Source organism: Mauremys reevesii, linkage group 8, assembly GCF_016161935.1.
Source record: "Mauremys reevesii isolate NIE-2019 linkage group 8, ASM1616193v1, whole genome shotgun sequence".
Taxonomy (NCBI): Eukaryota; Metazoa; Chordata; order Testudines; family Geoemydidae; genus Mauremys; species Mauremys reevesii.
The window spans coordinates 10,487,032-10,513,012 of NC_052630.1; the positions used below are offsets into that span (position 1 = coordinate 10,487,032).

General features: G+C 41.1%; 1 protein-coding gene across 3 annotated transcripts in view; it reads left to right on the forward strand.

The window, feature by feature from the left end:
• The window catches only part of TRPC7 (transient receptor potential cation channel subfamily C member 7), a 349,786-nt gene that overhangs the window by 274,275 nt on the left and 49,530 nt on the right, over nt 1-25,981 (forward strand). For all 3 annotated transcript variants that reach the window (XM_039486616.1, XM_039486618.1, XM_039486617.1), the window contains exons 3-4: nt 554-736; nt 24,162-24,326. In XM_039486616.1, the coding sequence (XP_039342550.1) occupies nt 554-736; nt 24,162-24,326 (348 nt within the window). The remainder of the gene's footprint in view (nt 1-553; nt 737-24,161; nt 24,327-25,981) is intronic.

Genomic DNA, 25,981 nt, shown 5'->3' on the forward strand with positions numbered 1-25,981 from the left:
ATCAGGGTTGGAAGGGCCCTCAGGAGGTCATCTAGTCCAACCCCAAAAATGAACTGCAGAAGCCATTTGCTTAAAGCAAAGTGGTGCTCCAGGTGAGGCTTGAACTCATAACGTCAGCATTGCTCCATGTAGCACAGCTCTATAAGTACTGGGCGCTAACCCATTGTGCTACTGGAGCCAACTCAGAGCCTACAAAGAAGGGAGGGGTGTCAAAATGTGGGGGCAAATTCGTGAAATCTGATTGTCTGCGTCATTCATATTGCCCATATCACCATAGTACCTGACCTACATGAACAGAGTTTTGCCCTTTTGCCATAAAAAGCAACATTAACTGATGGAGATGGTGCTAGTTTATTCTGGAGGAAATCCACTAATACGTGTGAAAATGTAAATTATGCCCCAATGCAAAGCTGGCAGCTTCAGCCTCCAGCCAGCAAAAGGTTTACAGGGATCAATCCTGAAGTTCAGCCTGAACTGGCTGTTTGTTTCTTTTAAAAACATGTGTTTTCAGGTCACAATGATAAATTACTTTTGTTTCTCTTTGTTTCCTTAGAATGATTACAGGAAGTTATCTATGCAATGCAAGGATTTTGTTGTGGGTGTACTGGATCTCTGCAGGGATACAGAAGAAGTGGAGGCTATTCTGAATGGAGATGTGAACATAAAAGTGTGGCCTGAGCATCCCCGCCCAAGCCTGAGCAGAATTAAACTTGCCATTAAATATGAGGTCAAAAAGGTAAGATCTTTCCTTTAGTTGGTAAAACACCCATTGCTTTCAGCGGGACCAGGGTTAACCCTTGGAATTTAGCCTTTCTATGGCTTCATTTGCAGGATGGTTGCACATTTTAATATGGAAAATGTTACCGTTAAACTGTTACTTATTACGGACATGGTGGTGCTTGTACAATGTTAAAAGGAAGGTTGGATGGCTTAAGGGATTGGTAAAATTGTATAGAGGCCTCTCATCTCTAGGGTAGGTTACACAAGTACGAATGTGGAAAAGTTTGGTAGTGGTCTCAAGTCACTGCCATTGCAATATGCAGCGTTGTTGTAGCTGTGTGAGTGCCAGGATATTAGAGAGACAAGGTGGTGAAGTAATATCTTTTATTGGGCCATTTTATGTTGGTGAGAGAGATAAGACTTGAAGAAGAACTCTGTGTGAGCTTGAAAGCTTGTCTCACGGAAGAGTAGCTGGGGTTCAATTCAACCCCCAGATTGCAAATGCAACTAACAAATGTCAGGCGCACACTCTCAGTCTAAGGGATACATCTACACAGCAAAAAAAACAAAAACAAAAAAACAAAACTCCCAGCAGTGAGTCTGAGAGCCTAGGTCAACTGACAGGGACTCTTGGGGCTCAGACTGCGGAGCTAAAAGTAGCAGTATAGACATGTAAAAGCGGCAAAGAGTTCTGTGGCACCTTATAGGCTAACAGACATATTGGAGCATGAGCTTTCGTGGGTGAATACTTTTTTCTGACGAAGTGGGTATCTTTGTTGAATTCCATGACAGTCTGTTTTGGGCACACTGAAATGTTCCCACAGAAGGCATGTTTCAGTGTTTGCAAAATGTTCCCCGAGATCCCCAGCTAACAGGTTGTCCAAGAGCCTGGGAGCCCCAGGAGCTATGGAGGTTGGGTGACCAAGCTCCCCTCTACCCTGCCAGGTAGGCAGGTAATGGGAATTCTCATAGAAGATCTCCCTCAACAAAACATGGAAACCCCATTACCCTACCCCTGCTATTGCTCACAGCTAGGAGCAGCTGAGTGAAATCAATAACTGTCTGACCAGTTTCATAGCTGCTATTCAGCTGTGGGGAAACTAACAAGAATTATGTCAATTTCAGTCAGCTTCCTGGATTCCAAGCACCCCACCAGTCCACATGGTGGGCTACTGGAGAACCTGGACTTCCCCAATCAGGGCTGGGGGGCCCAAGTTTCCCAGTCAGATGGACTGCCAAGGTCTTGAGAAGCCTGGTAGCCTGGGCTCCTCAGCAACCTCCCTGGTGGGTTTGCCAATTCCCTGGAAAGCTACTGGGGAGTTTGGGAGTCAAAGATCTCAGGGCTTCTGGGGACATGGGCAAGCTGTCAGAAACCTGCTTGGTTTCCATCAAAATGTCACTGAAATCAACACTTTCCCATTGAACATTTCTATTTCAAGAAATCAGCATTCTCTGATGGAACAAAATGTTCTGTAGGAAAATTTCTGAACCGCGCTACCCTGACTGGCAGACTAGTGGGCAGGTAAATAATGCAAATCTGAAGGGGTGTACACATTGTGAAAGAGGTGTATTTTGACAATGGATCTGAAGGTGTTGGTTCTCTCTTACACATGGTCCTAAATGACACATTCCCACATACTAAAATTGGCATTCTTGACAGTCTACATATGCCATTTTCCAGCAATGATGCAGCAGTGCTGAGATCAGCAATCGTGTAAGCACCATTTTAATCAGGAATCCGGCCATGGTTTTCATGAGACTGTCTCCACTTGTGCTTGTGCAGTACCTACTGCCAGTGGAGTTGTAGATGTACCCATAATTCCATACTCATCCTCAAGGTTCACCCTCCAGGAAATGACTGAGAACCATGAATGGTATAATATGGAGAAATCTGTATATGTATTCTTTGGATAAAGTGAGAGCCCTGGAGATTGACATCCTCTCTCTGTCACATTTCATGAGCAGTAAAAAAAGAAATGCAGCAACTAAGGGTTTCCTCTGCTCCTGTTCAAGACAATGTTCCCTTTGAAGTCATAAGCAAAACTCTTACAGGCTTCAGTGCAAGCAGTTAGGCCGACACAGAATGCTTTTGAAAATCCTTCTCTAATACCATTGAGAGAATGAGTGCTGACATGGCAGTAAACAAATTTAACTCATGCAAAAGTATTTTCTGTTTTTTGACTGAATATCCAGAAGTTAGACTTCAGCATTTGCTAAGAGGCCTTATCAGGCTAAAATACTCCTGTGTCACTTAACTTCAAGAAAGAGATCTTGATGTCATTGTGGATAGTTATCTGAAAACATCAATTTAATGTGCAGCAGCAGTCAAAAAAGCGAGCAGAATGTTGGGAATCATTAAGAAAGAGATAGATAATAATACAAAAAATATCATATTGCCTCTATATAAATCCATGGTACTCCCACATCTTGAATACTGCATGCAGTTGTGGTCACCACATTTCAAAAAAGATATATTGGAATTGGAAAAGGTTTGGAGGAGGGCAACAAAAATGATTGGGGAATGGAATAGCTTCTGTATGAGGCGAGATTAATAAAACTGGGACTTTTCAGCTTGGAAAAGAGACGAATAAAGGGGGATATAATAGAGGTCTATAAAATCATGACTGGCATGGAGAAAGTAAATAAGGAAGTGTTATTTACTCCTTCTCATAACACAAGAACTAGGGGTCACCAAATGAAATTAATAGGCAGCAGGTTTAAACAAACCAAAAAAGTATTTTTTCACAAAACGGACAGTCAGTCTGTGGAACTCTTTGCCAGAGGATGTTGTGAAGGCCAAGACTATAACAGGATTTTAAAAAGAACTAGATAAGTTCATGGAGGATAGGTCCATCAAGGGCTTTTAGCTAGGATGGGGAGGGATGGTGTCCCTAGCCTCTGTTTGCCAGAAGCTGAGAATGTGCAACAGGGGATGGATCATTTGATGATTACCTGTTCTTTTCATTCCCTCTGGGGCACTTGGCATTGTGAAGACAGGATACTGGGCTAGGTGGGCCTTTGGTCTGACCCAGTATGGCTGTTCTTATAACCCTGACTTCTTGGAGGAGTTGTTGTTCCTTTCGGATATACTAGCCAAATTCATTCAAGAGTTAAGTGTTTTATTGATCCCAGCAAACTCTTTTCGAAATAGACACTGCATTAATCCCATCTATTCTGTATTGAAGCAGAGAGTGTAAGAGTTAGCTATGTCTCTCTACTAGCTCTGCTTCATTAATGTATAGAAAAAAAATCAATATTTAAAAAAATTCTAGGACCTCTTCTTCAACTTTTCCAAAAGTAAGTGCCAACGTTCAATCACTCATTTGATCAGGTCACATTTTTAAAGGTAACTTCGTCTGCATTGATGTTACAGTGAGAGAACTTAATTAGTGGAACAGATAGGGATGTATGAAAGGGGATCATCAAAGCTGGTCTTCTGAGCATAAGGAATATATTTTTAAAGCAGCAAAAGAGAGAAGGAAGTGGTTTAGTTTTAGAAAAATATTTAAAACATTCTGCTTTATGGAAGTATGCTCTGAATGGAAAATTTGGTTCTGGCAAATACTGGGTCTGGGAGGTGCAGATTAATGATTTCAACAATGTGCTTTGATGGAAATTGGGCTCCGATAACTGGGCTTAAAGAGTTGTTCCAAATTTTCCAGCTAACATCTGCTATCTCCTTCCCCCACCACCTGCTTACTTCTGCCTCTCAACAACATTGCTGTGTTAGCCAGAGAAGGTCTCTTCCTGTTATGGAAGCAGTTAATTAAAGAGAAACTTAACTCTTAATTTAAATGCTTTCATAAGGGGACAAATGGTGTGGAGCTAGTTTGTATGACAGAAAGGAGCTGGACAAATTATTCTTCCCAGGATGGTGCAGCTATGCACTGTCCCATACTTGGAGCTTAGTATCAAGACTCCAGCCATCCCCAGTTGAACACCCTTAAACAAATTGGGCCAAATTCTGTGTCTTGAACAGGTGCCAGCTCATTGACTTCTGTGGGCTTATACTGTTGTAAGTCAGAACAGAATTTGCCCTTGTGTCCTTTTAGAAGGCTAACTAGTCTGAAATACTCTTGTACTGTATCATCAAAGAATGATCCCTAGAAGACTAATAAGGTAATAGCTATAGTGAAGCTTTTGAGAACGCCAGACACTTTTGCTGAGCACATCAAGTCCTCTGCACTGCTTTCTTTCATTCTCTGTTTCTTCTCACAAGTACTGTACTCATCTCCTAGGTACAGAGAACTTTGAAACTGTGCGCTAGACAAGATGTAGCTGAATGCTGTGTCAATCATTGCACTGCCTTCAGTAGACCTGTTTCTTCAGCTCTTTAGCCAGCTCATTTTCAGAGGCTCATCTCCAGTGAGCGTATTGTTTCATAATGCATGCCCGCAGCTTCCCTATTGACTTGCCAGTTCTGCAGCATCAGATGAATCCAAAAAAAAAAAGTGTTCTGATTTGTTGTATGCAGTTGAGATAAACTACATATTTTCTCCTTCTGTTACAAAATATATTCTTCAGAACTGATCATCCCTTTTAGAGCAGAATAACCCTTTGGGCATCATTTATTATAACTACTAGATCAATTAAATAACATATGAATACTGCCTTCAGTAAATCTTGAGTTGGTTCTCTGTGTAGCATTTTGCAGTCCGTTCCTTTCTATATTTCTCCCTCCATATTTCTATTGTGTATATTCTGATATTGGCCCTAGGCAGGCTAGAAAGCAGCGGATCCTGGACTCAATTAATAAAGAATTAAAGAAGGGTAATATAATGGATGCCAGTCATTAAGGGTTTATGGAAAGTAGATCTTGTTAGACTAACTTGATATGTTTTTTTGTTGTTGATGAGATTGCAAGTTTTGTTGATAAAAGTAATAGCATTGGCGTAATATTCTAAGTCTTCTGTAAGGCGTTTGACTTGGTACTGCACAACATTGTGATTAAAAAAAGTAAAACAATACAGTTAACATGGCACACATTAAATGGAGGAAGAAAAGATGGCTAACTGACAGGTCTCAAAATGTAATTGTAAACAGGGAATCATCATTGAGCTGGTGTGTTTCCAGTGGAGTCCCGCAGGGATTAATATTTGACCGTGTACTATTTAACATTCTTATCAGTGATCTGGAAGAAAACATAAAATCATCACTTATAAAGTTCTCAGGTGGCACACAAATTGGGGGTGTGGTAAATAATAAACAGAACTGGCCATTGATAGAGAGGGATCTGTCTCACTCTTAAGCTGCGTGTAAGCAAACAATATGTGTTTTAGTATGGCTAAATACATCAGGGAACAAATGATGTAGGCCATATTTACAGGATGAGGGACTCTATCCTGGGAAGCAGTGCCTGAAAAAGATTTGGGGTCACAGTGGACAATCAGCTGGACATGAGCTCCCAGTGTGACGCTGTGGACAAAAGGGGGGCTAATGGATGCATAAAGAGAGGAATCGTGAGTAGCAGCAGAGAGGTTGTTTTACCTCTGTATTTGCCACTGGTGAGGCTGCTGCTGGAATACTCTGTGCAGTTCTGGAATCCACAATTCAAAGGATGTCGAAAAATTTTGAGAGGGTTCAGAAAAGAGCCATGAGAATGATTAGAAAACCTGCCTTATAGTGATAGATTGAGCTCATTGAGTCTATTTAGCTTAACAAAGAGAAGGTTAAGGGGCGACTTGATTCCAGTCTATAAGTACCTACATGGAGAACAAATATTTAATTATTGGCAGTGACTTATGGTAGCAGGTTGATATTTATCATACACTGTATTGCTAAATAGATGAACAATCTCTATACAAAAATGTAGTGATGAAAATACACCAGTAATGACTTCTTTCAGTGGAAAGAGATTTAGAGGTATAAAGGCATTTGAGAGGTGTGTGTGTGTGTAAAAACCTTCACCTTGAAACTTACTTCCAATTTAGGGAAATCATATATAGTGTGCATGGTTTTGTTTTGTTTTTTTTTAAGGATGGATTCTGGATCTTGTTACACTGATGTAAATCAGAGTAACACCATCAAAATCAGTGCAATTACAGAATATTTATATAGGTGAAATTGAGATCGGCATCTGGCCCTCAAAATGTAAAAGACAGCTCTATGAAGGAATGCTGCTCGACCTCCATCCCACACCTGAAGCACCAAAATCACTAACCCACAAATGGGGAAATCTAGCCATCAGGCTGATTTATGTATGACAGTCCTCCCTGCCTCTGGCAAATTCAAGGTGAAAATGTCTTCTGAGTTATGGCTGATTGATCTCTACCTGTACTGCAATCCTGCGGCAGTGGAACCAGAAATGGACTACGCTGCTGCTCAAGTCTGCAGCTTTTGACTGCACCCTGGGACTGAGATGCCCCAGTATGTACTTGGGTAAAGGGAAATCACTGCTCTCAAGGTGCAAAATGATATTTCAGCAATATTAGGCTGTCTGAGTGGCACTGCTACTGGCAAATTCAGTATTCACATCCCCTACCCATGCCAGCAGCTACCTGGGCATTCTATCAGCTACAACAGAACTGTCCTTCCCAACTCCCACTTGGCTTTCTGCTTCCAACATTCTGGGCCAAATCGTTCACCGGGAATTCCTGTGAAATCCCATTCATTGTTGCCATTTTTAGACCAAATGTTATTTTTGGGTACATTATATAAGATTGTCAGCTGGTATAAATCAATGTAGCTCCATTATTTTAATAAAGCTGCACTGACTTACTCTAGTTGAGAATCTGTCCCATTATTATTAGTAGCCTGAAATTTTCTCTGTTGGTTTTTTGCCTTCTTCAGCCCACGAAGATATACGTGGTAGAGAGAAGTAAAGATATTCTGACATAAGTGCACTTAGGACAGAGCCTGAAATATTCTATATTGTGTTTGTTTCAGTGGATGACAAGAAGGATCTTATTAACTAATTCACCCATCTAGGGGCTAGTGATTGACTGCTGTAATTAAAGTATATATGAAATATTATCGTTTTTCATCAAGTTGCCGTTTCAATGTTCACTCATATTTGGATTCAAAGTTTTAATGAGTATTTGATATTCTATCTCCTTCTACCATTCTGCTTCTCGATTCATGTCTTCCTATTAGCGATCTAACTGCCCACGGTAGGCTTTCCTTGATGGAAGTTCTTAGCGCATAATTTATATTGCCAATCTTTATTTAGTGGGCCTGATTTTAGTTTTTCAGCTGATGCCTCTGCCAATATTTTGTTATCTTATCCTTTTTACAGTCTGAGAGTGAGATGGCAAGGGACCCCGGGCTAAGGCGGGATTAGCCGATGTGGTTAAGGGTCTGCGCCAGGCCTTTAGACGTATTTCTTCAATCTTCCCCCTTTTATTCTTTTCCACTCATTAATGCTATTACTTCATAGCCCCTCTTACAATGCAGCCACCAACCCAGAACGATGAGCTATTAAAAATGTGCATGTTTCCTTAATTTTTCACAGCTGCTAAATGATCAGTCCCCTTGCCGGCCATCAGACAGTACACCACAAGGAGTGAAAGGGAAGGAAATAATACTGTTTCGAAATGGAGGCTAAGAAGCAACATTTTACTCTTGTCCTCCAGGCTACTGCAAAAGAAGCAGCCACTGTTCAATGAGGTCACCAAATCAAACACGTCTCTGAGAGTTTTAAAAGCAGCTCTGTCATCTTTCCTCCTTCCCCTGGATGAGGGATATTATAAAGAAACATTAATCCTACACACACAGTTTAAAGCTCATTTCAGTTCTGAAACAGTATCTTCTTAATCTTCAGTTTTCTTTCCTGTTGTGCTCCCTAATAAGCTGTAACCAGAAACGGGGCCATGTTTTTGGTACCTCTGTTTTCTAAGACCAGTTCAAGGGCCTTATCCACAGTCCACTGAGATCAATGGGAATCTTTCTGTTGAGTTCAGTGAGCTTTGGTTCAGGCTGTAAATCAATTTTTCTTTTATATTTGTTTGTTGATAATTTGCACAAAGAGCCTCTATTAACTTCACTCATTTATTACCCCAATAAGCTGTTCATGGTTCAATTGAAAGCAGGCAGTTTTATTGATCAGTATCTTGGGGTTTTTCTTAGTACTTTCAGACACAAGTTGAATCTTGGAAAGCAGTTCTGGCAAAGCATCAGAAGTGCCTAACTTAATGTTTTTAAAGTGTTTCTCTTTTATTTAAATGAAAAGAGAGTCAACTACTTCAGTAACGTTGGCAAGAAAACATGACAGTTTAACTTTCTGCAGTATAATGAAATGCCCAATATAGAAGGTAATCATAGAATTAAAAGCTCTGTTCCATACATACTTTACAGCCAGAAGGAAGATAAAATTACACCACTTACTGAAGCTGATTGCTGTAAACAGATCTTTAAAACGCTACCTGAGCCCATAATTCTTTTCAAACTCTGCCTATCCCAGAGGAACTAACTCAAGTGTCCCAATGCCTGTCACACGTTTATAATTGTACACTCTTCATCCAAAGTTCCCAGAGTCACTCCTGACTCTTCAAATTATTTAGCCGGTTGTACATTTTGTCACCTCATTTGTCATTTCCTGAGAACGGTTCTGAAAGTTACAATCGCAATATTTTGTCAAGTAGTGAAATAATCAAGCTGCTGGAGTAGAGAAAACATCATGGAAAAACCTAGGTGTTGCATAAGTGCTGGAAACCTTCCAAGAAGGTTTGACACCTTTGACTGGTGTGTCAAAAGACTGTCATCGTGATATTAATTAGCACAAGGCTGGGACTGGACGGGGGATGGCTCACTCGATAAATTGCCCTGTTCTGTTAATTTCCTCTGAAATATCTGGCACTGGCCACTGTCAGAAGACAGGATACTGGGCTAGATGGACCATTGCTCTGACCTAGTATGGCCATTCTTATTTTCTTAGACTACGATTAGTGTTTGTATGCACAGTGGGAAAATAAGCCCTTTCCTCTCTAGCAGTGGAGAACTCCACTGCAAAGGAACTGGTGTAGTTCTGCTGTACAGGACGTTGGATGGATGGGTACAGGAAGGGCAAGCAGTGCAGGGCGTATGTATTCTCTGCATCATGCAGAGACTCTCTATATGGTGTCTCTGGAGAGGCTAGACAAGGGGAGAGGCTGGGGGAGCCATCACTGTGTGCAAGTGGTGAATGAATCTGTCATCCATTTTAAAGGAACAGAATCTCTTTAATTGGAATTCAATGCCATTCTCTGTAGAGGAGATAGACTGTTAAGGCTCCTGGAGTGTAAACACACAGTAATAGCTTGGTATTTATATTTATGTTGTGTTTGTTGGGGGAGAGGGTGTTTAGTTTGGGTTGTTGTGTGTGGTTTTTTTTAATGTAATGGGAAACCATTTATGGGGCCATAATAATGTGAAGTCTGATATTTTCATATTTCCATGGTCAGAAGCTGGAAAGTGGCACCAGGATACCAGCTCTCATGGTTACCAAAGTCATCTTTGTAAGTTAAGAAAAAACCATGAAAAACAAATACAATTAAAAATAAACACAAATGCATGATAGAGACATAGATCTATTATCGACCACCTGACCAGGACAGTAATAGTGATGATGAAATGCTAAGGGAAATTAGAGAGGCTATCAAAATTAAGAACCCAATAATAGTGGGGGATTTCAAATATCCCCATATTGACTGGGAACATTTCACTTCAGGACGAAATGCAGAGATAACATTTCTCGATACTTTAAATGACTGCTTCATGGAGCAGCTGGTACGGGAACCCACAAGGGGAGAGGCGACTCTAGATTTAATCCTGAGTGGAGCGCAGGAGCTGGTCCAAGAGGTAACTATAGCAGGACCGCTTGGAAATAGTGACCATAATACAATAGCATTCAACATCCCTGTGGTGGGAAGAACATCTCAACTGCCCAACACTGTGGCCTTTAATTTCAAAAGGGGGAACTATACAAAATGAGGGGTTAGTTAGACAAAAGTTACAAGGTACAGTGACTAAAGTGAAATCCCTGCAAGTTGCGTGGGCCCTTTTTAAAGACACCATAATAGAGGCCCAACTTCAATGTATACCCCAAATTAAGAAAAACAGTAAAAGAACTAAAAAAGAGCCACCGTGGCTTAACAACCATGTAAAAGAAGCAGTGAGAGATAAAGAGACTTCCTTTAAAAAGTGGAAGTCAAATCCCAGTGAGGCAAATAGAAAGGCGCACAAACACTGCCAACTTAAGTGCAAGAGTGTAATAAGAAAAGCCAAAGAGGAGTTTGAAGAATGGCTAGCCAAAAACTCCAAAGGTAATAACAAAATGTTTTTTAAGTACATCAGAAGCAGGAAGCCTGCTAAACAACCAGTGGGGCCCCTTGACGATGAAAATACAAAAGGAGCGCTTAAAGATGATAAAGTCATTGCGGAGAAACTAAATGGATTCTTTGCTTCAGTCTTCACGGCTGAGGATGTTAGGGAGATTCCCAAACCTGAGCTGGCTTTTGTAGGTGACAAATCTGAGGAACTGTCACAGATTGAAGTGTCACTAGAGGAGGTTTTGGAATTAATTGATAAACTCAACATTAACAAGTTAACAAGGACCAGATGGCATTCACCCAAGAGTTCTGAAAGAACTCAAATGTGAAGTTGTGGAACTATTAACCAAGGTTTGTAACCTGTCCTTTAAATCGGCTTCGGTACCCAATGACTGGAAGTTAGCTAATGTAACGCCAATATTTAAAAAGGGCTCTAGGGGTCATCCCGGCAATTACAGACCGGTAAGTCTAACTTCGGTACCGGGCAAATTAGTTGAAACAATAGTAAAGAATAAAATTGTCAGACACATAGAAAAACATAAACTCTTGAGCAATAGTCAACATGGTTTCTGTAAAGGGAAATCGTGTCTTACTAGATGGACCTTTGGTCTGACCCGGTACGGCCTTTCTTATGTTCTTATGTTCTATGTTCCCACATTCCATACAGCCCTACCTGTGAAAGCTCCTCGGGACCAATTTTTTTCTACAGATCCAAACATACTGTAAGTGTACAATAAATAAAGAGAAACAATTAGCTAGAAATAGCACAGAAACAGACTTTCTTGAATCATTTCAATCCCACAGTTCTGATCCCAGTCACCAAAGATGTACCAAGTTATCCCATGAACAGATTTATTTCTAAATGGGAGCAAACGTTCATAGGTGTGGAGGTACACAGGCAGGGAAGATTTTTATTTCTTAGGACATGTCCTCTCCCCAGGAATTAATGCTGAACTTGCTCAGAATGGCAGCCAACCTGTAGATGAGTTCCAGTGAAGGAATGCACATTGCTTCTTGATATATCACTGGAATACCATTTTACTTATTATTCAATCCCCCTCCTTTAGCGATCTATGCAGTATCTTTCAATTATCTCTTCTGACCTCATTGTCACGTTATCCTTTAATACTGGTAGGGAACTCATAGGCCAACATTTTTTCCTACAGGTCTAAAGCCAGTGTCTCTCGCGGGAGCTGACATTCATCCTCCTTGTTTCCAGATGCCGGGCACATCGTCACCTGATTGCCTTTAATTGCAGATGTTGAGTGCCCAGCTCCAGTTTCCCAGTTGGCAGTAGAGTTCCTGGCCGTCACAAAGCCAGACCACCTCCTTGTGTCACAGGATTTAATTTAATTAACAGCAAGACATACAAATTGGATTTGGGAAAAAATTAATAAGAATTAAACAGAACACCAGATGGCTGCGCAAATTCTATTTAATACAGAGATGGTACAGGAACTTTTCCTCATAATTGCATTATTAATAATTAACATTTGGAAGATGCTCCAAACAGAATGCTGGCTGCTGCATTAAATTATAATTTTTCACTGCATTGGTCACGGAGCTCAGGTACTCAAGGGCGTATGAAGCCCAACTCTCGGGAACTGCTGAGATAATCTGAGGCCCTGATTTATTTATACGGAGGATGCAATTTTATTTTGTATGATGTCTTTCACACAAATTGCTTCACAGAGTTAAATAACGAGAGAGTTATAGAGTTAAAGCATTGTAGCCCAGGGAGAGAAAAATGAAGAGGCCTAATGATCAAAACATATGTTCAAAGGGGAGTTTTGAAATGGAGAGTCAGGGAGATGGGGCATTGCTGGAAGTCTGCTCCAGATGGTAGAGACAGCAGAGCACAGAAAACTCACATTAGGTGTGGCCAGGTTAAGTGAAGGGAGGATAGGGAGCGGTAAAGTGACACAGAGAGAAAGACAAAGTCCATCTTTTTGGGAGGTTGGAACAAGACTATGCAAAGTTTTAGAATCATGGAGGCCAATGACTTACATCCATAGGACATGTTAGAACATTCTAGGCCAAATTCTGCTCAGAGTTATACCGATGTCAATCCAGACTAACTCCATTGATGTCAATGAAGTTACTTCAGATTTACACCAGTGATAACTTTCAGTTAAAGTTCAGAAAATGAGTCCTCAAAGGACAGGAAATGCAATGTTATCTTTGAAAGTTCAATTTAAACTCTGGAGTTTTTGAACTCATGACCTCCCATCCGGTTGAACAGATGTGGTGCATCGTGGGAATTATGTGATCACAGTGTATCATGGGAGATGTAGTCTAGCTGGGAAGCCTGAGCCATAGAGGAGAAGGCAGCATAAAGCAGCTGACCTACAACTCCCATGAGGCATCTCAGGGGGACACGGTGTTGAATCAAGATGAAACAAAATGCTTTGATTCTGTTCATCAAAACATTTGTGAATGTCAAAACAATTGTAAACTGGAATCTTTCTGAGTTGTCCATTCTGTGAAAAAATTCTGTATTTGGACTTTTTGTATTCTTTCAGAGCAAAAACAAATTAAAAAATATCAAAATTTCCTGAAGGGCAGAAATTCTGATTCCTCAGCCAGCTCTAATGTGCGTTAGCACCAACCTGAACCGAGACCACAAAAAAAAGAATTTATTAAAAACACCAGATCTCACAGAGTCTATGCTGCAGGACTGAATGAAAACCTTCAAACGTTTTTATATCATTGTCTTTCTGCCCTTTTCAGCTTCTCTATTTTGCACAAAAAGGGCCAAAAAGTATTTTTCCCTGTTTGTTTTCATAAATATCAGAGATATGAAGTAAAGTTATCCCAAGGTTAGCTGGAGGTCTTGATGACATCTCAGAGATGTCTGTTAGATGCTCTCCCCTTAGTCATTGTCAAGCTCAGGATCTAGTGGTCAAATGTAACTCTTCTAGTTTCTTTTAACTCAATCCCTAAAGCATCTTGATTATTTTTTCAACTCTCAATGTTCTCTATTTTATGTATATCTTCCTACAGCATGAATGGAGGTATTCCAGGTGTGCTCTCACCATAGCTGAACAAGGTATTTAGGCTGCTAACTTCCATTGAAGATTCTGGGCCTGAGTTCCTTTCTCCGAGATATGCATTCAAAATCACATTGCCATTTTGGTGCTAAATCACATTGCCAACACGTGGATATATTTTTGCTGTGTCCTAGCATCTCTAGGTCTCTTTCAGTATTACTGCTCCCCCATTGAATATCTGTGGTTCTGATTATTTTCCCCCTCCCAGATGCATTAGCTTGGATTTTTTTCAAATTTGAATCTCATTTTATTTCCTCTCCGTACATTCAACCTCTCTAGGCATCGATTAATTATTTCTCTGTCGTCACTGGTGGTTTATAACACTTCCCAATTTACTGTAATCTGCACATTTAATTAATTTCATTGGCAAAGTACCATACAGTCTTAAACTGTCGGTGGGGAGAGGGCAGAATCAAAACCCTTATATGAGGCAAGAGACAAAATACAAAGTATCTTTATTAAAATTAAAATGATTTTGTTAAAAGAGCAATTAATATGTTCTGCTATAAATCTGACCCTGGATGCTCCCAATTTTGGCTTCATCTATCTTTCAAGAAGCAGTAGACCTGCTACTGTGCATTTTCTTTTTTCGGGGTGGTGGGAGGTGAGAGGGAGTGTGATCTTAGAATGAGATAAGTAGAAAACCTCAAGAAAAAATATGTTCCACCATTTAAGGTTTTTATGAGAAGATTTTCTAGTAGGTTTGGTTCTATACAGGTATCACCAAGATATTTTCTTTTTAGCTCTAGTGAGAGTCAAAACTGGGACTTTCAGTTTTCTAGCTTGTTTTTAGATGATTAATAAGGATTTATTCATGCATTCACAAAAAGGGGAAAACAGATATTAGCAATACAACTTCCAACAAACACACATCCCATCTGAATACAAAACCCCTGTTTTCTGTACAGCAGAACCAACCACCTTATCCAACAGGCTGCAGAAAAATGCTTAGCAAAAAAGATTACAGATTAGGAAATAAGCCATCAGAGGCAGCCCATGCCCTGCCCTCAATGCAGGAGAAATGTACAGAAACTGACAAAAATATTAATTAAAATTTGCATTCACTGCACTGGCTACAGTGTTCATGTAAGCTTGGCATATCTGGTTTGCATTTCAAGAATATTAGGCTTAATTTAGTTTTCTAATGTGAATAAAAATCCCAGACAAATAATTTATTCCCACGTTCGTTACTAAAACAGTTATTAAAATTATGTTTTTCATATGGTGCTTTAGTGCACATACCTGATGAAATATAATAGAATCGCATTTGAAATGGTCCTGGCAGTTTTATCTATTCCATCATTTTTTCTTTCTATTTTACTAATTGGAGTTTTCTTCTTTTTAAAAAATATTAAACAAGGCAGCTGTTTTGTACATATTTTACTTTTGCTGCCTGGCTAAATCACTGCTTCTGATTCACACTGCCTATTTTAAAAGACCATCCCAGCACCTTATCTTGAATTCTGCAATGCATTGAGGATATTTGGTTCTCCAATGGCAATTGTGCACGCATGTGGCTTTCGAATACTGACCTCCACTCCATTAGTCCTCCTGTTGCCCTTTCAAGGCAAGATTCTGATCCCATTAGTGGAAATTACAAAACACATTGTTGAATAAAGAATCAGACCCAACATCCTCCTGGCCTACTATGAGAGAGATAATTAACTCTTAAGGATGAGATTAGAGTGACCAGATGTGTCGATTTTCTAGGGCAGGGGTAGGCAACCTGTGGCACGTGTGCCGAAGGAGGCACGTGAGCTGATTTTCAGTGGCACTCGCACTGCCTGAGTCTGGCCACTGGCCACTGGTCTGGGGGGCTCTGCATTTTAATTTAATTTTAAATGAAGCTTCTTAAACATTTTAAAAACCTTATTTACTTTACATACAACCGTAGTTTAGTTATATATTATAGACTTATAGAAAGAGACCTTCTAAAAACGTTAAAATGTATTACTGGCACACGAAACCTTAAATTAGAGTGAATAAATGAAGACTCGGCACATCACTTCTGAAAGGTTGCCGACCTCTGTTCTAGGGAGAGTCACAATTTTGGGGACTTTTTCTTAATTTTCCTCCTATTACCCCCCACTCCCAATTTTTCACACTTGCTCTCTGGTCACTGTAGGTGAGATCCAGATCTAGATCCAAATCAAAACTATAGTAACTCCTCACTGAAAGTCATCCCAGTTAACGTTTCATTGTTACATTGCTGCTCAATAAGAGAACATGCTCATTTAAAGTTGCACAATGCTCCCTTATAACTTGAAAATCTATCTAGGCAGCTTCCTTTCTAATTAGCTGATAAAACATCCCATTTCTAATCTGAATAACATATTTTATGTATTGAATTCTGCCAGCATTTGCTGGAAGGTTTATAGCTAAGGGGGATTTTAGGAGAAGTGACAGGAATGTTTGCATCAAAGAACTACTAAAGTCACAAGTTTGGGATTTTACTTTTGGCGTAAATTTTTCAAAGAGATTTAACATCTCATTAATGAGTGTTTGAATTCTTTTTGGCTTCGGTCGTTGACTATTTAGAGCTAAAGTGCCATTAGCAAAGCAAAATAATCCAGTCTGAGTGGATAATCCCTTCGCACATAGTAGTAGATACGTCATAAGGGAAGTAGCATTTCTTTGAGGTTCTGTTTCTCTGTATGAGAGATTCCATTAATTTGTAGTTGATTTCTGTTTTTACCTGAATCATCATAAAATTACTCAGTTCTCAATGACATAGTCATGGCTTTTATGCTTCTCATATAAAACAGAAGGCTTTTTAACATATATGTATTATATGAATATTGGTTTACGTGCTTCTGAATTTCCTAGACATGGTGAATCCTCTCATCTTGACACTTCTCATTTATTACATATAATGTGTGCCAGGGTAACGATGATATTCCTTTGGCAAAGACCATCTTTTTGTTCTGGATTTGTGCAGTACCTAGGACAATAGGGCCCTAGTCCATCACTGTGGTTCCTAGGCATTGCCACAATTCAACTAATACATAATAATGCATCAGGAACAAGTGGAACCCTGAGTCCAGCTATCCCCTATGTCTCAGATAATTGGTACTAAATAAAAATGAAGGTGTCTATATATTTTAAATCTCCTCAAACTACAAGAACAAAGCAGCTTATTATGCAGTTACAGACACATGACTTTATTATATACGATCCATGACAATACAGAGAATTTTTAACTAGTCTGTTGGGGAAACCCGTTGTCCCTTATTGTGAGAACTGTGGAATACTTGTCCACCTACAATACGTGCACGATGAGCAAGGGTAAATGGCTGTCATGCATCAAATTATATAGCAGTTTGGGAAAGCTACTCTCCAGGATGGTATATCTGACGGTCCTGATTAATTCTGTGAGGAAAATGATCCCTTTGGCTCAATTCAGTTCCCACTGAAGTCAATGGGAGACTGACTATTTCAATGGGAATTGGAGGAGACCCTTCGTCTGAGCTGCCCTGGCGGGCTAGGGGGCCCTCAGCTCTGCAGTCCACTTCATTCTGTGGAACTCAAGGCTGTGGCTTTGGGGCCTTGATGCCTGTGTTTGATCGGACGTTCTCACTGGAGGCTGGTGTCTGGGATTATATGTACTGTCAGGTGGTGCCCACTGGATAGACATGATTTAAATCATGGAATCATCCTGAGCTATGGCAACGACGGAGGTGGAATAAGGACCAAAGGATGTCTCCTAACAGGCGCTGGTGTGATGGGGAGCAGGAAGAGGGTTGCTGCAGCCGTTTCTAAGCTATGTAGCTGTTCAAAGGCGTAGGGCCAGTTAGCTTTGCAGTTAGTATAAATAAGTGTGGCTCCATTGGCATGAATGGAGAAAGGCTGATTTACACAGCTCTGAGGAGAACCACAATGGCTGGTGCCATTAAATAGGTCTAGCTACCATTTACACCCAGTCCAGCTCTGCATGTGTGTCAGGAGCTTGCGTCATAGTCCTATCTTTCCTGATCCACACCACCCCCCGGTGCCCCCTCACCCCCACCACACACACTTAGTGCTCCTTACAACATTAATAACATCTCACTCCCCTGCACAGCTCCACTCTTGTAGCCAACTTGTTGTTTCCCTTTGCACATTTGCATTATGGGAAGGTAGCGGTTTTTTATACCCCTTCTTCTGTCTAGTACATCAGCACAGCAGCAACCACAACTTATTCCTAATAGTCTGCAGTGCTTAATTAGGCAAATTGGAGTTGATGGGAGTTCTGCTTGATAAAGCTCTCCAGAACTTAGCCCTCTAGAATTAAATGTAATACATCACAATTCCTCATTTGCTACAACTTCAGTACCATAAAAACACATTTCTTTTGGTCTGTTTTGAACTCTGTTATTTTCTGTGCCCAGGATACTATAGAAGCCTTTAGTGTCATCTTTTAATTTAGTGTCAGTGTTGATCCCCAGAAAGGAAAGTTAAATACATCTGTAATGTAAGCGTTTGATGAGAATCTAAGATCAATTTATGACATTTTGATCAACATAGAGGGAAAGTTAGCATTAGCCGAGGGTCACTGAGAATGTCATTAATATCTGATGGAGCAAACATAATGAAAAATTGTAGCGTACTATCAGAAAATGAGCGCTTGAATTAATTCTAATCAGCTATCTTCCCTCTCTGATTTATTCTTCCCTCCTTTTAATATTAGAAAGAAAAAGATGAATGTCATGAGGGCTTTATGGCACATTGCCAATCTAAATTGTGTAAGTGAAAATAAATCGTTCCACTAAAACCAGTTTTTATGGCAATTTCTTCTCATTTTCCACATTTTTTCATTTTTCATTGTAGCTGGTTCCAGAAACAGGGAACCAATAAATAGATTAAAATGTCTGCTCATTTCTTTGGGATGGTAACTAGCATGCAGAGCCGCCGACAGCAATTCTGGGCCCCAGGGCAGAACAGTCAGTGGGCCCCCATGCACACACAAGCCATGCCCACAGTCCACCTGACATTTGGGCGTTGCTGCGCCCGCGCTGGCTGGTGCCCAGTGAGCTGCCGGCTGCGCTGCTGCACTCACTCTTCCGGCATGGCCAGGGCTTCCACATACCCGCCTGGTAGGGTTGCCAACTGTCTAATTGCGCAAACCCAAAGACCCTTACCCTGCCCCTGCCCCGCCCCTTCCCTGAGGCCACACCCCTGTCCTGCCCCTTCTCTGAAGCCCCACCCCCTGCTCACTCCACCCCCATCGCTTGCTCTCCCTCACCCTCGTGCACTTTCACCAGGCTGGGGCAGGGGGTTGGGTGCGGGAGGGGATGCAGGATCTGGGAGGAAGTTTGGGTGTGGGAGGGGGTGCGGGCTCTGGGAGGGAGTTTGGGGCTGGTTGGGAGGGGGTGGGGGTGCAGGGGGTGGGGTCTGGGGGGGAGTTTGGCTGCAGGAGTGGGTGAGGGGTTCAGGCTCTGGGAGGGAGTTTGGGTGCAGGAGGGGGTGCAGGGTTCAGGCTCTCAGAGGGAGTTTGGCTGCAGGAGGGGGTGAGGGGTTCAGGCTCTGGGAGGGAGTTTGGCTGCAGGAGGGGGTGCAGGGTTCAGGCTCTCAGAGGGAGTTTGGCTGCAGGAGTGGGTGCAGGGTTCAGGCTCTCAGAGGGAGTTTGGCTGCAGGAGGGGGTGAGGGGTTCAGGCTCTGGGAGGGAGTTTGGGTGCAGGAGGGGGTGCAGGGTTCAGGGTCTCACAGGGAGTTTGGGTGCAGGAGGGGGTGCAGGGTTCAGGGTCTCACAGGGAGTTTGGGTGCAGGAGGGGGTGCAGGGTTCAGGCTCTGGGAGGGAGTTTGGGTGCAGGAGGGGGTGCAGGGTTCAGGCTCTGGGAGGGAGTTTGGGTGCAGGAGGGGGTGCAGGGTTCAGGCTCTGGGAGGGAGTTTGGGTGCAGGAGGGGGTGCAGGGTTCAGGCTCTCAGAGGGAGTTTGGCTGCAGGAGGGGGTGCAGGGTTCAGGCTCTGGGAGGGAGTTTGGGTGCAGGAGGGGGTGCAGGGTTCAGGCTCTGGGAGGGAGTTTGGGTGCAGGAGGGGGTGAGGGGTTCAGGCTCTCAGAGGGAGTTTCGGTGCAGGAGGGGGTGCAGGGTTCAGGCTCTCAGAGGGAGTTTGGCTGCAGGAGGGGGTGCAGGGTTCAGGCTCTCAGAGGGAGTTTGGGTGCGGGGTCTAGACTGAAGCAGGGGTTGTGGTGCAGGAGGTGAGTCAGGGGGTCGGCACTTACCTTGGGTGCTTCCCAAGGGGTTGCGTTCTTGAAAAGGGCAATGGATACTGAAACGATGTATACCGGGGAATTTTCCCCCATAAGAAATAGTGGAATAAAGGGGGGGTGCATTCACAACTTCACCGCACTTGCCTATAACACACTGTTGCCAACTTTCATGCAGTAAATAAGCACCCTGACTTTCACAATAAGCCAAAAATCAAGCTAATCCCATTTCAAAACAAGGCCAAAACAAGCCAATCTCTAAGAACCCCAACACTTTATGTGACTAGATCCCCTCCCGCCCTGCACTCAGGGAGTGTGGTGGGCCTGACTCTCTCTCCCGCACCTGGCCCTGCCTGCCAGGAGCTGATAAAAAAAAAAAGAAGCTACAAGCTACAAGCCAAACAAGCAACAAGCTACCAACCAAAAACTAGCCAACAAGCAACTCACAAGCCAATTAAGCCAAAAACAAGCCCAATTTTTGCATTTTTTTTCATGAGTCTGGCATGTCTGCTATGACAATGCTTTTTTCGACCAAACAGTGTACCTTTCTACAATGACAGGTTATACAGTACACATTTTACACATAAAACATTGAATAAAATAAGGTAGAACCCTACTAACACCATTCAAACACACAGAACATTTTAATACAGTAAATATAGGACAGTAATACAGTATAAAACAGTGTCAATTACACTAAACTTAGGTGGGGGTGGCGGCTGGGTTTTCTTCGGCTGCCTTTTCCGTGGCTGGATTTTTGGTTGCAGAAGTCTTAAAAAAGGATTTTTTTGATATCTGCTCTACTGCATGACTCTTTGAATGATAGAGTTCCCTGTAGCCACTGCATCATTGAGAGCCCTGGAGACTTTGGCAGACAGTTCATGGAAAAGATGCCCCTCTGTATGATTTCCGTCATCTCATTCAGCAATCCAAAGAAACGGGAGAGATTCTTTGTCATCAGACTCCTGGCTTCCTGCCCTACGTCATCGTCATCATCGGCCTTGCTTTCTTTGGATATCCATGGTTGGTCCAGCTCAAGCAGTTCCTCATTTTTCAGTTGCTCAGTGTCAGACTCCAACAACTCCTGTACATCATCCTCCTCTACCTCCTCCAAGGGCATCCTTCACTACCTTGACAATTTCTTGCTCAAGAGCAGGAACGGCATCAAATCCCATGGAGCTGTGGTCAGCATCTGGCCATGCACAGCACTAAACACCATTCATACATTGCGAAGTGACTGCTTCCCATGATGCATCAATGTTTTCCACACCATTCAAGGTGTTTAGGACTTCCAAAACTCCTTTACACTGTGCTTTCCTTCACCTGCCGTCTCCTAAATCAGCATGGAGAACTTTCTCCATAGGTAATAAGCCTTGAATATGGCCAGTGGGCTCAAGAACAGTACTGTACTGTACCATAGGTGAACATGTTCAAATTCACACCAGTCCCGATCCGTGCAAAAGACAGATATGCAGATCACCAACGTAAATTGGAACACGTTCCCCTTTGATGAGCGTCAACAGATAAAGGGGAGATGTATACTGGGGACTCCCTATAATTCATAGTCAGATGGCCATAGTCACCAATTAAGCTCAAATTTGAAATGCTCACAATGAACAGCTGACAATTATTTATAGACCAAGAATTTTTTGTTTTAGTTATTTTTGCAAATTTGGATGAATATATGGATTAAAGAAAATTGTAAACTCTCCCAGGGAAAATTTGTGTACAGAAAAAGGCAAAATTTGTTTTGTCAAATAAATTATTCACTATGAACTGTTTGCTCAGCTCAACTCAGCAGTATTCGTAAATCCAATTTTTCACAAAGATAGGCCCAAAAGCGTGTCTTTTAACTGAAAAGCATATATTAAAGTGCTGTTATTTGCTGAACAAAAATCACCGTTTCACAGTAATCCTAATTAGCATGTTATTGTATTTCAATCTGTACTAGCAATAAAGAAACAATTAAAAACACATTTTAACCAAGTGTAACTTTCCATTATATAAACAGATATAAATATGATTTCTCCCCTCATGTGCTAGTTATCACAAAGATAGTTAATATGAAAGCACTGGTTAGATTTTCTGTCCTTTTCATTTTTTGTGTGTCATTTTACTATAAAACCATTCAAATCCAGACTTTTTTCTTTATTCCCAATTTTGGAAAGACTGGAGAAATATTCAATATTTTTAATCTTCTCTTATTCAGTACCATTCGAAGCCCACAAATGGACAACTCCTTCCTCACTAACAAAATTAACTACAATAATAACATATTTCCTTTTATCTTTTCTTTTAATTATCCTTATCTTTACTCATAATGAAACATAATTAAAAAGTAGTCACATTATACATTTTGTAAATTGAATCACTCTGTGGGAAGATGGGAACTAAAGACTCTTAATCTTCTATAATATAATGAGTCCATGAGACCCAATGGTGCTATAATTCTTCCATTAGGAAACTAGCCTTTGGATTGTCAGCTACTAGCATGTTCTTTTCTATGGTGCAGAAAGAATGAAGAAGAATCTCAGCTTTGGGATAAGAAATATGTACTGTGTGTACATGAGCAGTCTTGTGTATTTTGTATCTCATTTACTATTTTGCAGATCCGTGAGTAATGCTCTTCCATTTATTTTAAAGATAATCTCAGATAAAGAGTTTACACTTGCTAATTACAATGACCAGCCTAACATTTTGTACTATGCTGAAGCAATAGAATCATGCAAATGGGGGGAGGAACCTTCTTATTGGGTCTATGGGTAGTCAGTGTAAATGAAACGAGTTAACGTTAGTGCTGAATAACAAATTCTACTTAGCTACAAAACTTTTTTATCATCTAGGTCACAGACCATAGCAATGTTTCATAGCTCCTCTTTACTGAAGCATCAATCCCATCTCAGTTCACTTTTGAAGCTCAAATTGAATATCAAATTGATATTCCCAAATGTATGATTTCTCCCCCTTGCCCCCACAAGGAGACATTAATGCTGGTTTAACATAAAAACAAAAATGTAATTAATTTTGTTTTGTACAAAAAAATTTGCCCTATACATTGGCCTTTGACAAAGGTTTGATTAAATATAAGTTTTACTTCACCTCATTGTTTGCTACATGGAAAATGAAATCTGAACAGTGGCTCTGAAATTGCTAATGGCCCTTTTTTTCTTGAATAAAAACTGGTTTTCTTGCTAGCGCCATGGTTACCAGAACTGATGTATTCACTATGGCCCCAGTTTAGCAGAACACTTAAGCACATGCAAAAGTCCGTCCCTATTCATCAAAGCATTTAAGCATGTGCTTAAGATGTTTGCTGAATAGGGATGGACGTAAGCCTATGAATGGAGTTAAGTGATTGTTGAATTGGGGCCTGTATACCCTAATTCTAGAGCGGTTACTTCATATCCTAGTGGCTTTAATGTAGAATCTGCATAAAAAATGAGTGAAGTCCTCAGGATTTGTCCCTTCTTCTTATGATTATTATTAATGGGGATGGTGGTGATGATTGTAAAGAGGAAGGGATGCAGAGTCCATAGAGTTGTGCTAAAGTTGCAGTCTTCCCGGGAGCTAAGGTTCAAATTCCACACCTGACATTAGCTCTCTTTTGGCACTGGCCACTGTCCGAGGCAGGATGCTAGATTAATGGGCCATTGGTCTGATCAGGTATGGCAATGTCTGTCCCTACAAGAGAAACAGAAAATGAGGGCTGAACAAATGTTGCCAGTGAGCACATATTTAGAGAGACTAATTTGCAGTTTTCTGAACAATTATACTAAGAGCTATGGCTGATTACAAAAAACGAAACATGCTTGGCTCTGCTGGGCTGCAGAACGTACTACAACCAGCTGTCTATCTCCATGCTGCAATATATGTTTGAGGCACAGCAGTTTGCTTTCTGAAATCTCATGCTCCTCGGAAATGCTACAAATACCTTTATTTTTGAATTTTTCTTTTTTGTTTACAGTTTGTTGCTCATCCCAACTGTCAGCAGCAACTGCTCACCATGTGGTATGAAAATCTCTCAGGCTTACGTCAGCAATCTATAGCTGTGAAATTCTTGGCTGTTTTTGGGGTCTCGGTAGGCCTTCCTTTCCTCGCCATAGCATACTGGATCGCTCCCTGCAGCAAGGTACAGACTGGTTAAGGTGCATGTTGTTTATGGTTATTTATATTCAATGCTTGGAATGATGTCAAAAGTCTTTCTAAACTAAGATCACAAACAATGTTGTCCTCTGAGATTTGCCATGGCTCAGAACAAGCTCATTGCCAATGCAGCAAGTGAGAGTGTTTTGAAATTAATCTTCAAAAGTAATAAAGAAGGGGGTGGAGGAAATGGAAAATCTGATCAAACAAGCGAGAAGGAAAGAATGGAAATAGGAAAAAAAATGGGAACTGGTGAAAGAATTTGACTGGAATACAGAAGGAGAAGAAAAAAGAGCAGAAAGGGTGAATAACTTGGGGAAAATGTTTCTTGTCTCTTTGCTCATCCTAACATATGCGCCTATCGCTTTCCATTTTTAACCTGTTTTTCTGTCCTTCCTCCTCTCTGCCAGGATGCTTTTGTGTGTGTGTGTGTGTATTACTGTTTCTTTCTCCCATTTTTCTTTTTAGTTAGTGGTGTCATGGGATACCATAAAAATGAATTAGCATTCCATGACAACCAGAGGTGGATTGTTGACTGTCAAATAGAAGAGTAGATTAAGTCACTCTACCTAATAGCATAATATGGCCCAGTCTCCAAAACTTGGGAGGGGGAAGATGAGGAAACATTAAAAGTTGTTCTGTATCTGTTATAGACATCCAGGGATTGACAGTATTAAATGCTGCTGAAAGTTCTATTAAGAAGAGCTAGAGGGGAAATTCCTGAGTCAGCCATCGGTTGGTCATTAAGTCTGAACAATTGCCTGCAGTGCCAGTTCTGTGGTGGCGCTTCTATCCTGAGAGAAAATGCTCAGACAAGGGGAAATAAATGTGCATAGGGTTGAGCAATAAATAGCTTTTTCACTACTTTGGGTGGGGAAATAAGAACATTTTTTTTACTGAACAACAGTTGGCCACATCCACTGTATTTCTAGGAGAGGGCTTGTCGAACCTACTTAAAAGTAATAGAAGTGATAGCTAGTTGATTCAGTCCTCAAAACATTTGGTACCATTTCTTTTAAATGCCTGCAAGGAATTCTTTCTACGTTTGCCAAGTCCAAAAGATTACAGATCCATCGATGGGTATTAAGAAAAGACTATAATTTTCAAAAGACAAATCTTCTAGAAAATGCAGGGCTTCTAAAATAGATGAGACTATACGTGATGTTTAATACTCAGCATCCTTCAAAATAACCACGGACTAGTTTCTATTTCTCAAGCTAATTGAGAATGTGAACACTTTTTCATCACATTTCATCAAAAACACATTTTTATCAATGCTGGCTGTTAATATGACACCAATAATAAGTTCCATTATGAAACAACTTGGGATGCTGACTACAAGAGTTACTCCTGACCAACAAGGAGGGTAGCTTCTAATACACCAGTTCTTAAAATGTGTCTGCCAAATCTTGCAGTCTTTAGTTTGGAGCCAAATTTCAGGCTACAGGGTAATCAGAGCAACTCTGCTGCTAGCGTATCGAAGAACAGAACTTGCCTCTAAATGAAAACTTCTGTTGCACTCAGCTATATAGATCAGTTGGCATTAAAAGCAATATGGTCTCTGGCTCTTTTATTCATTTACCTCTGAAAGAGGAGCAGATTATTGACTTTTTCCCAAACTTTACAGATAATATCCCATTC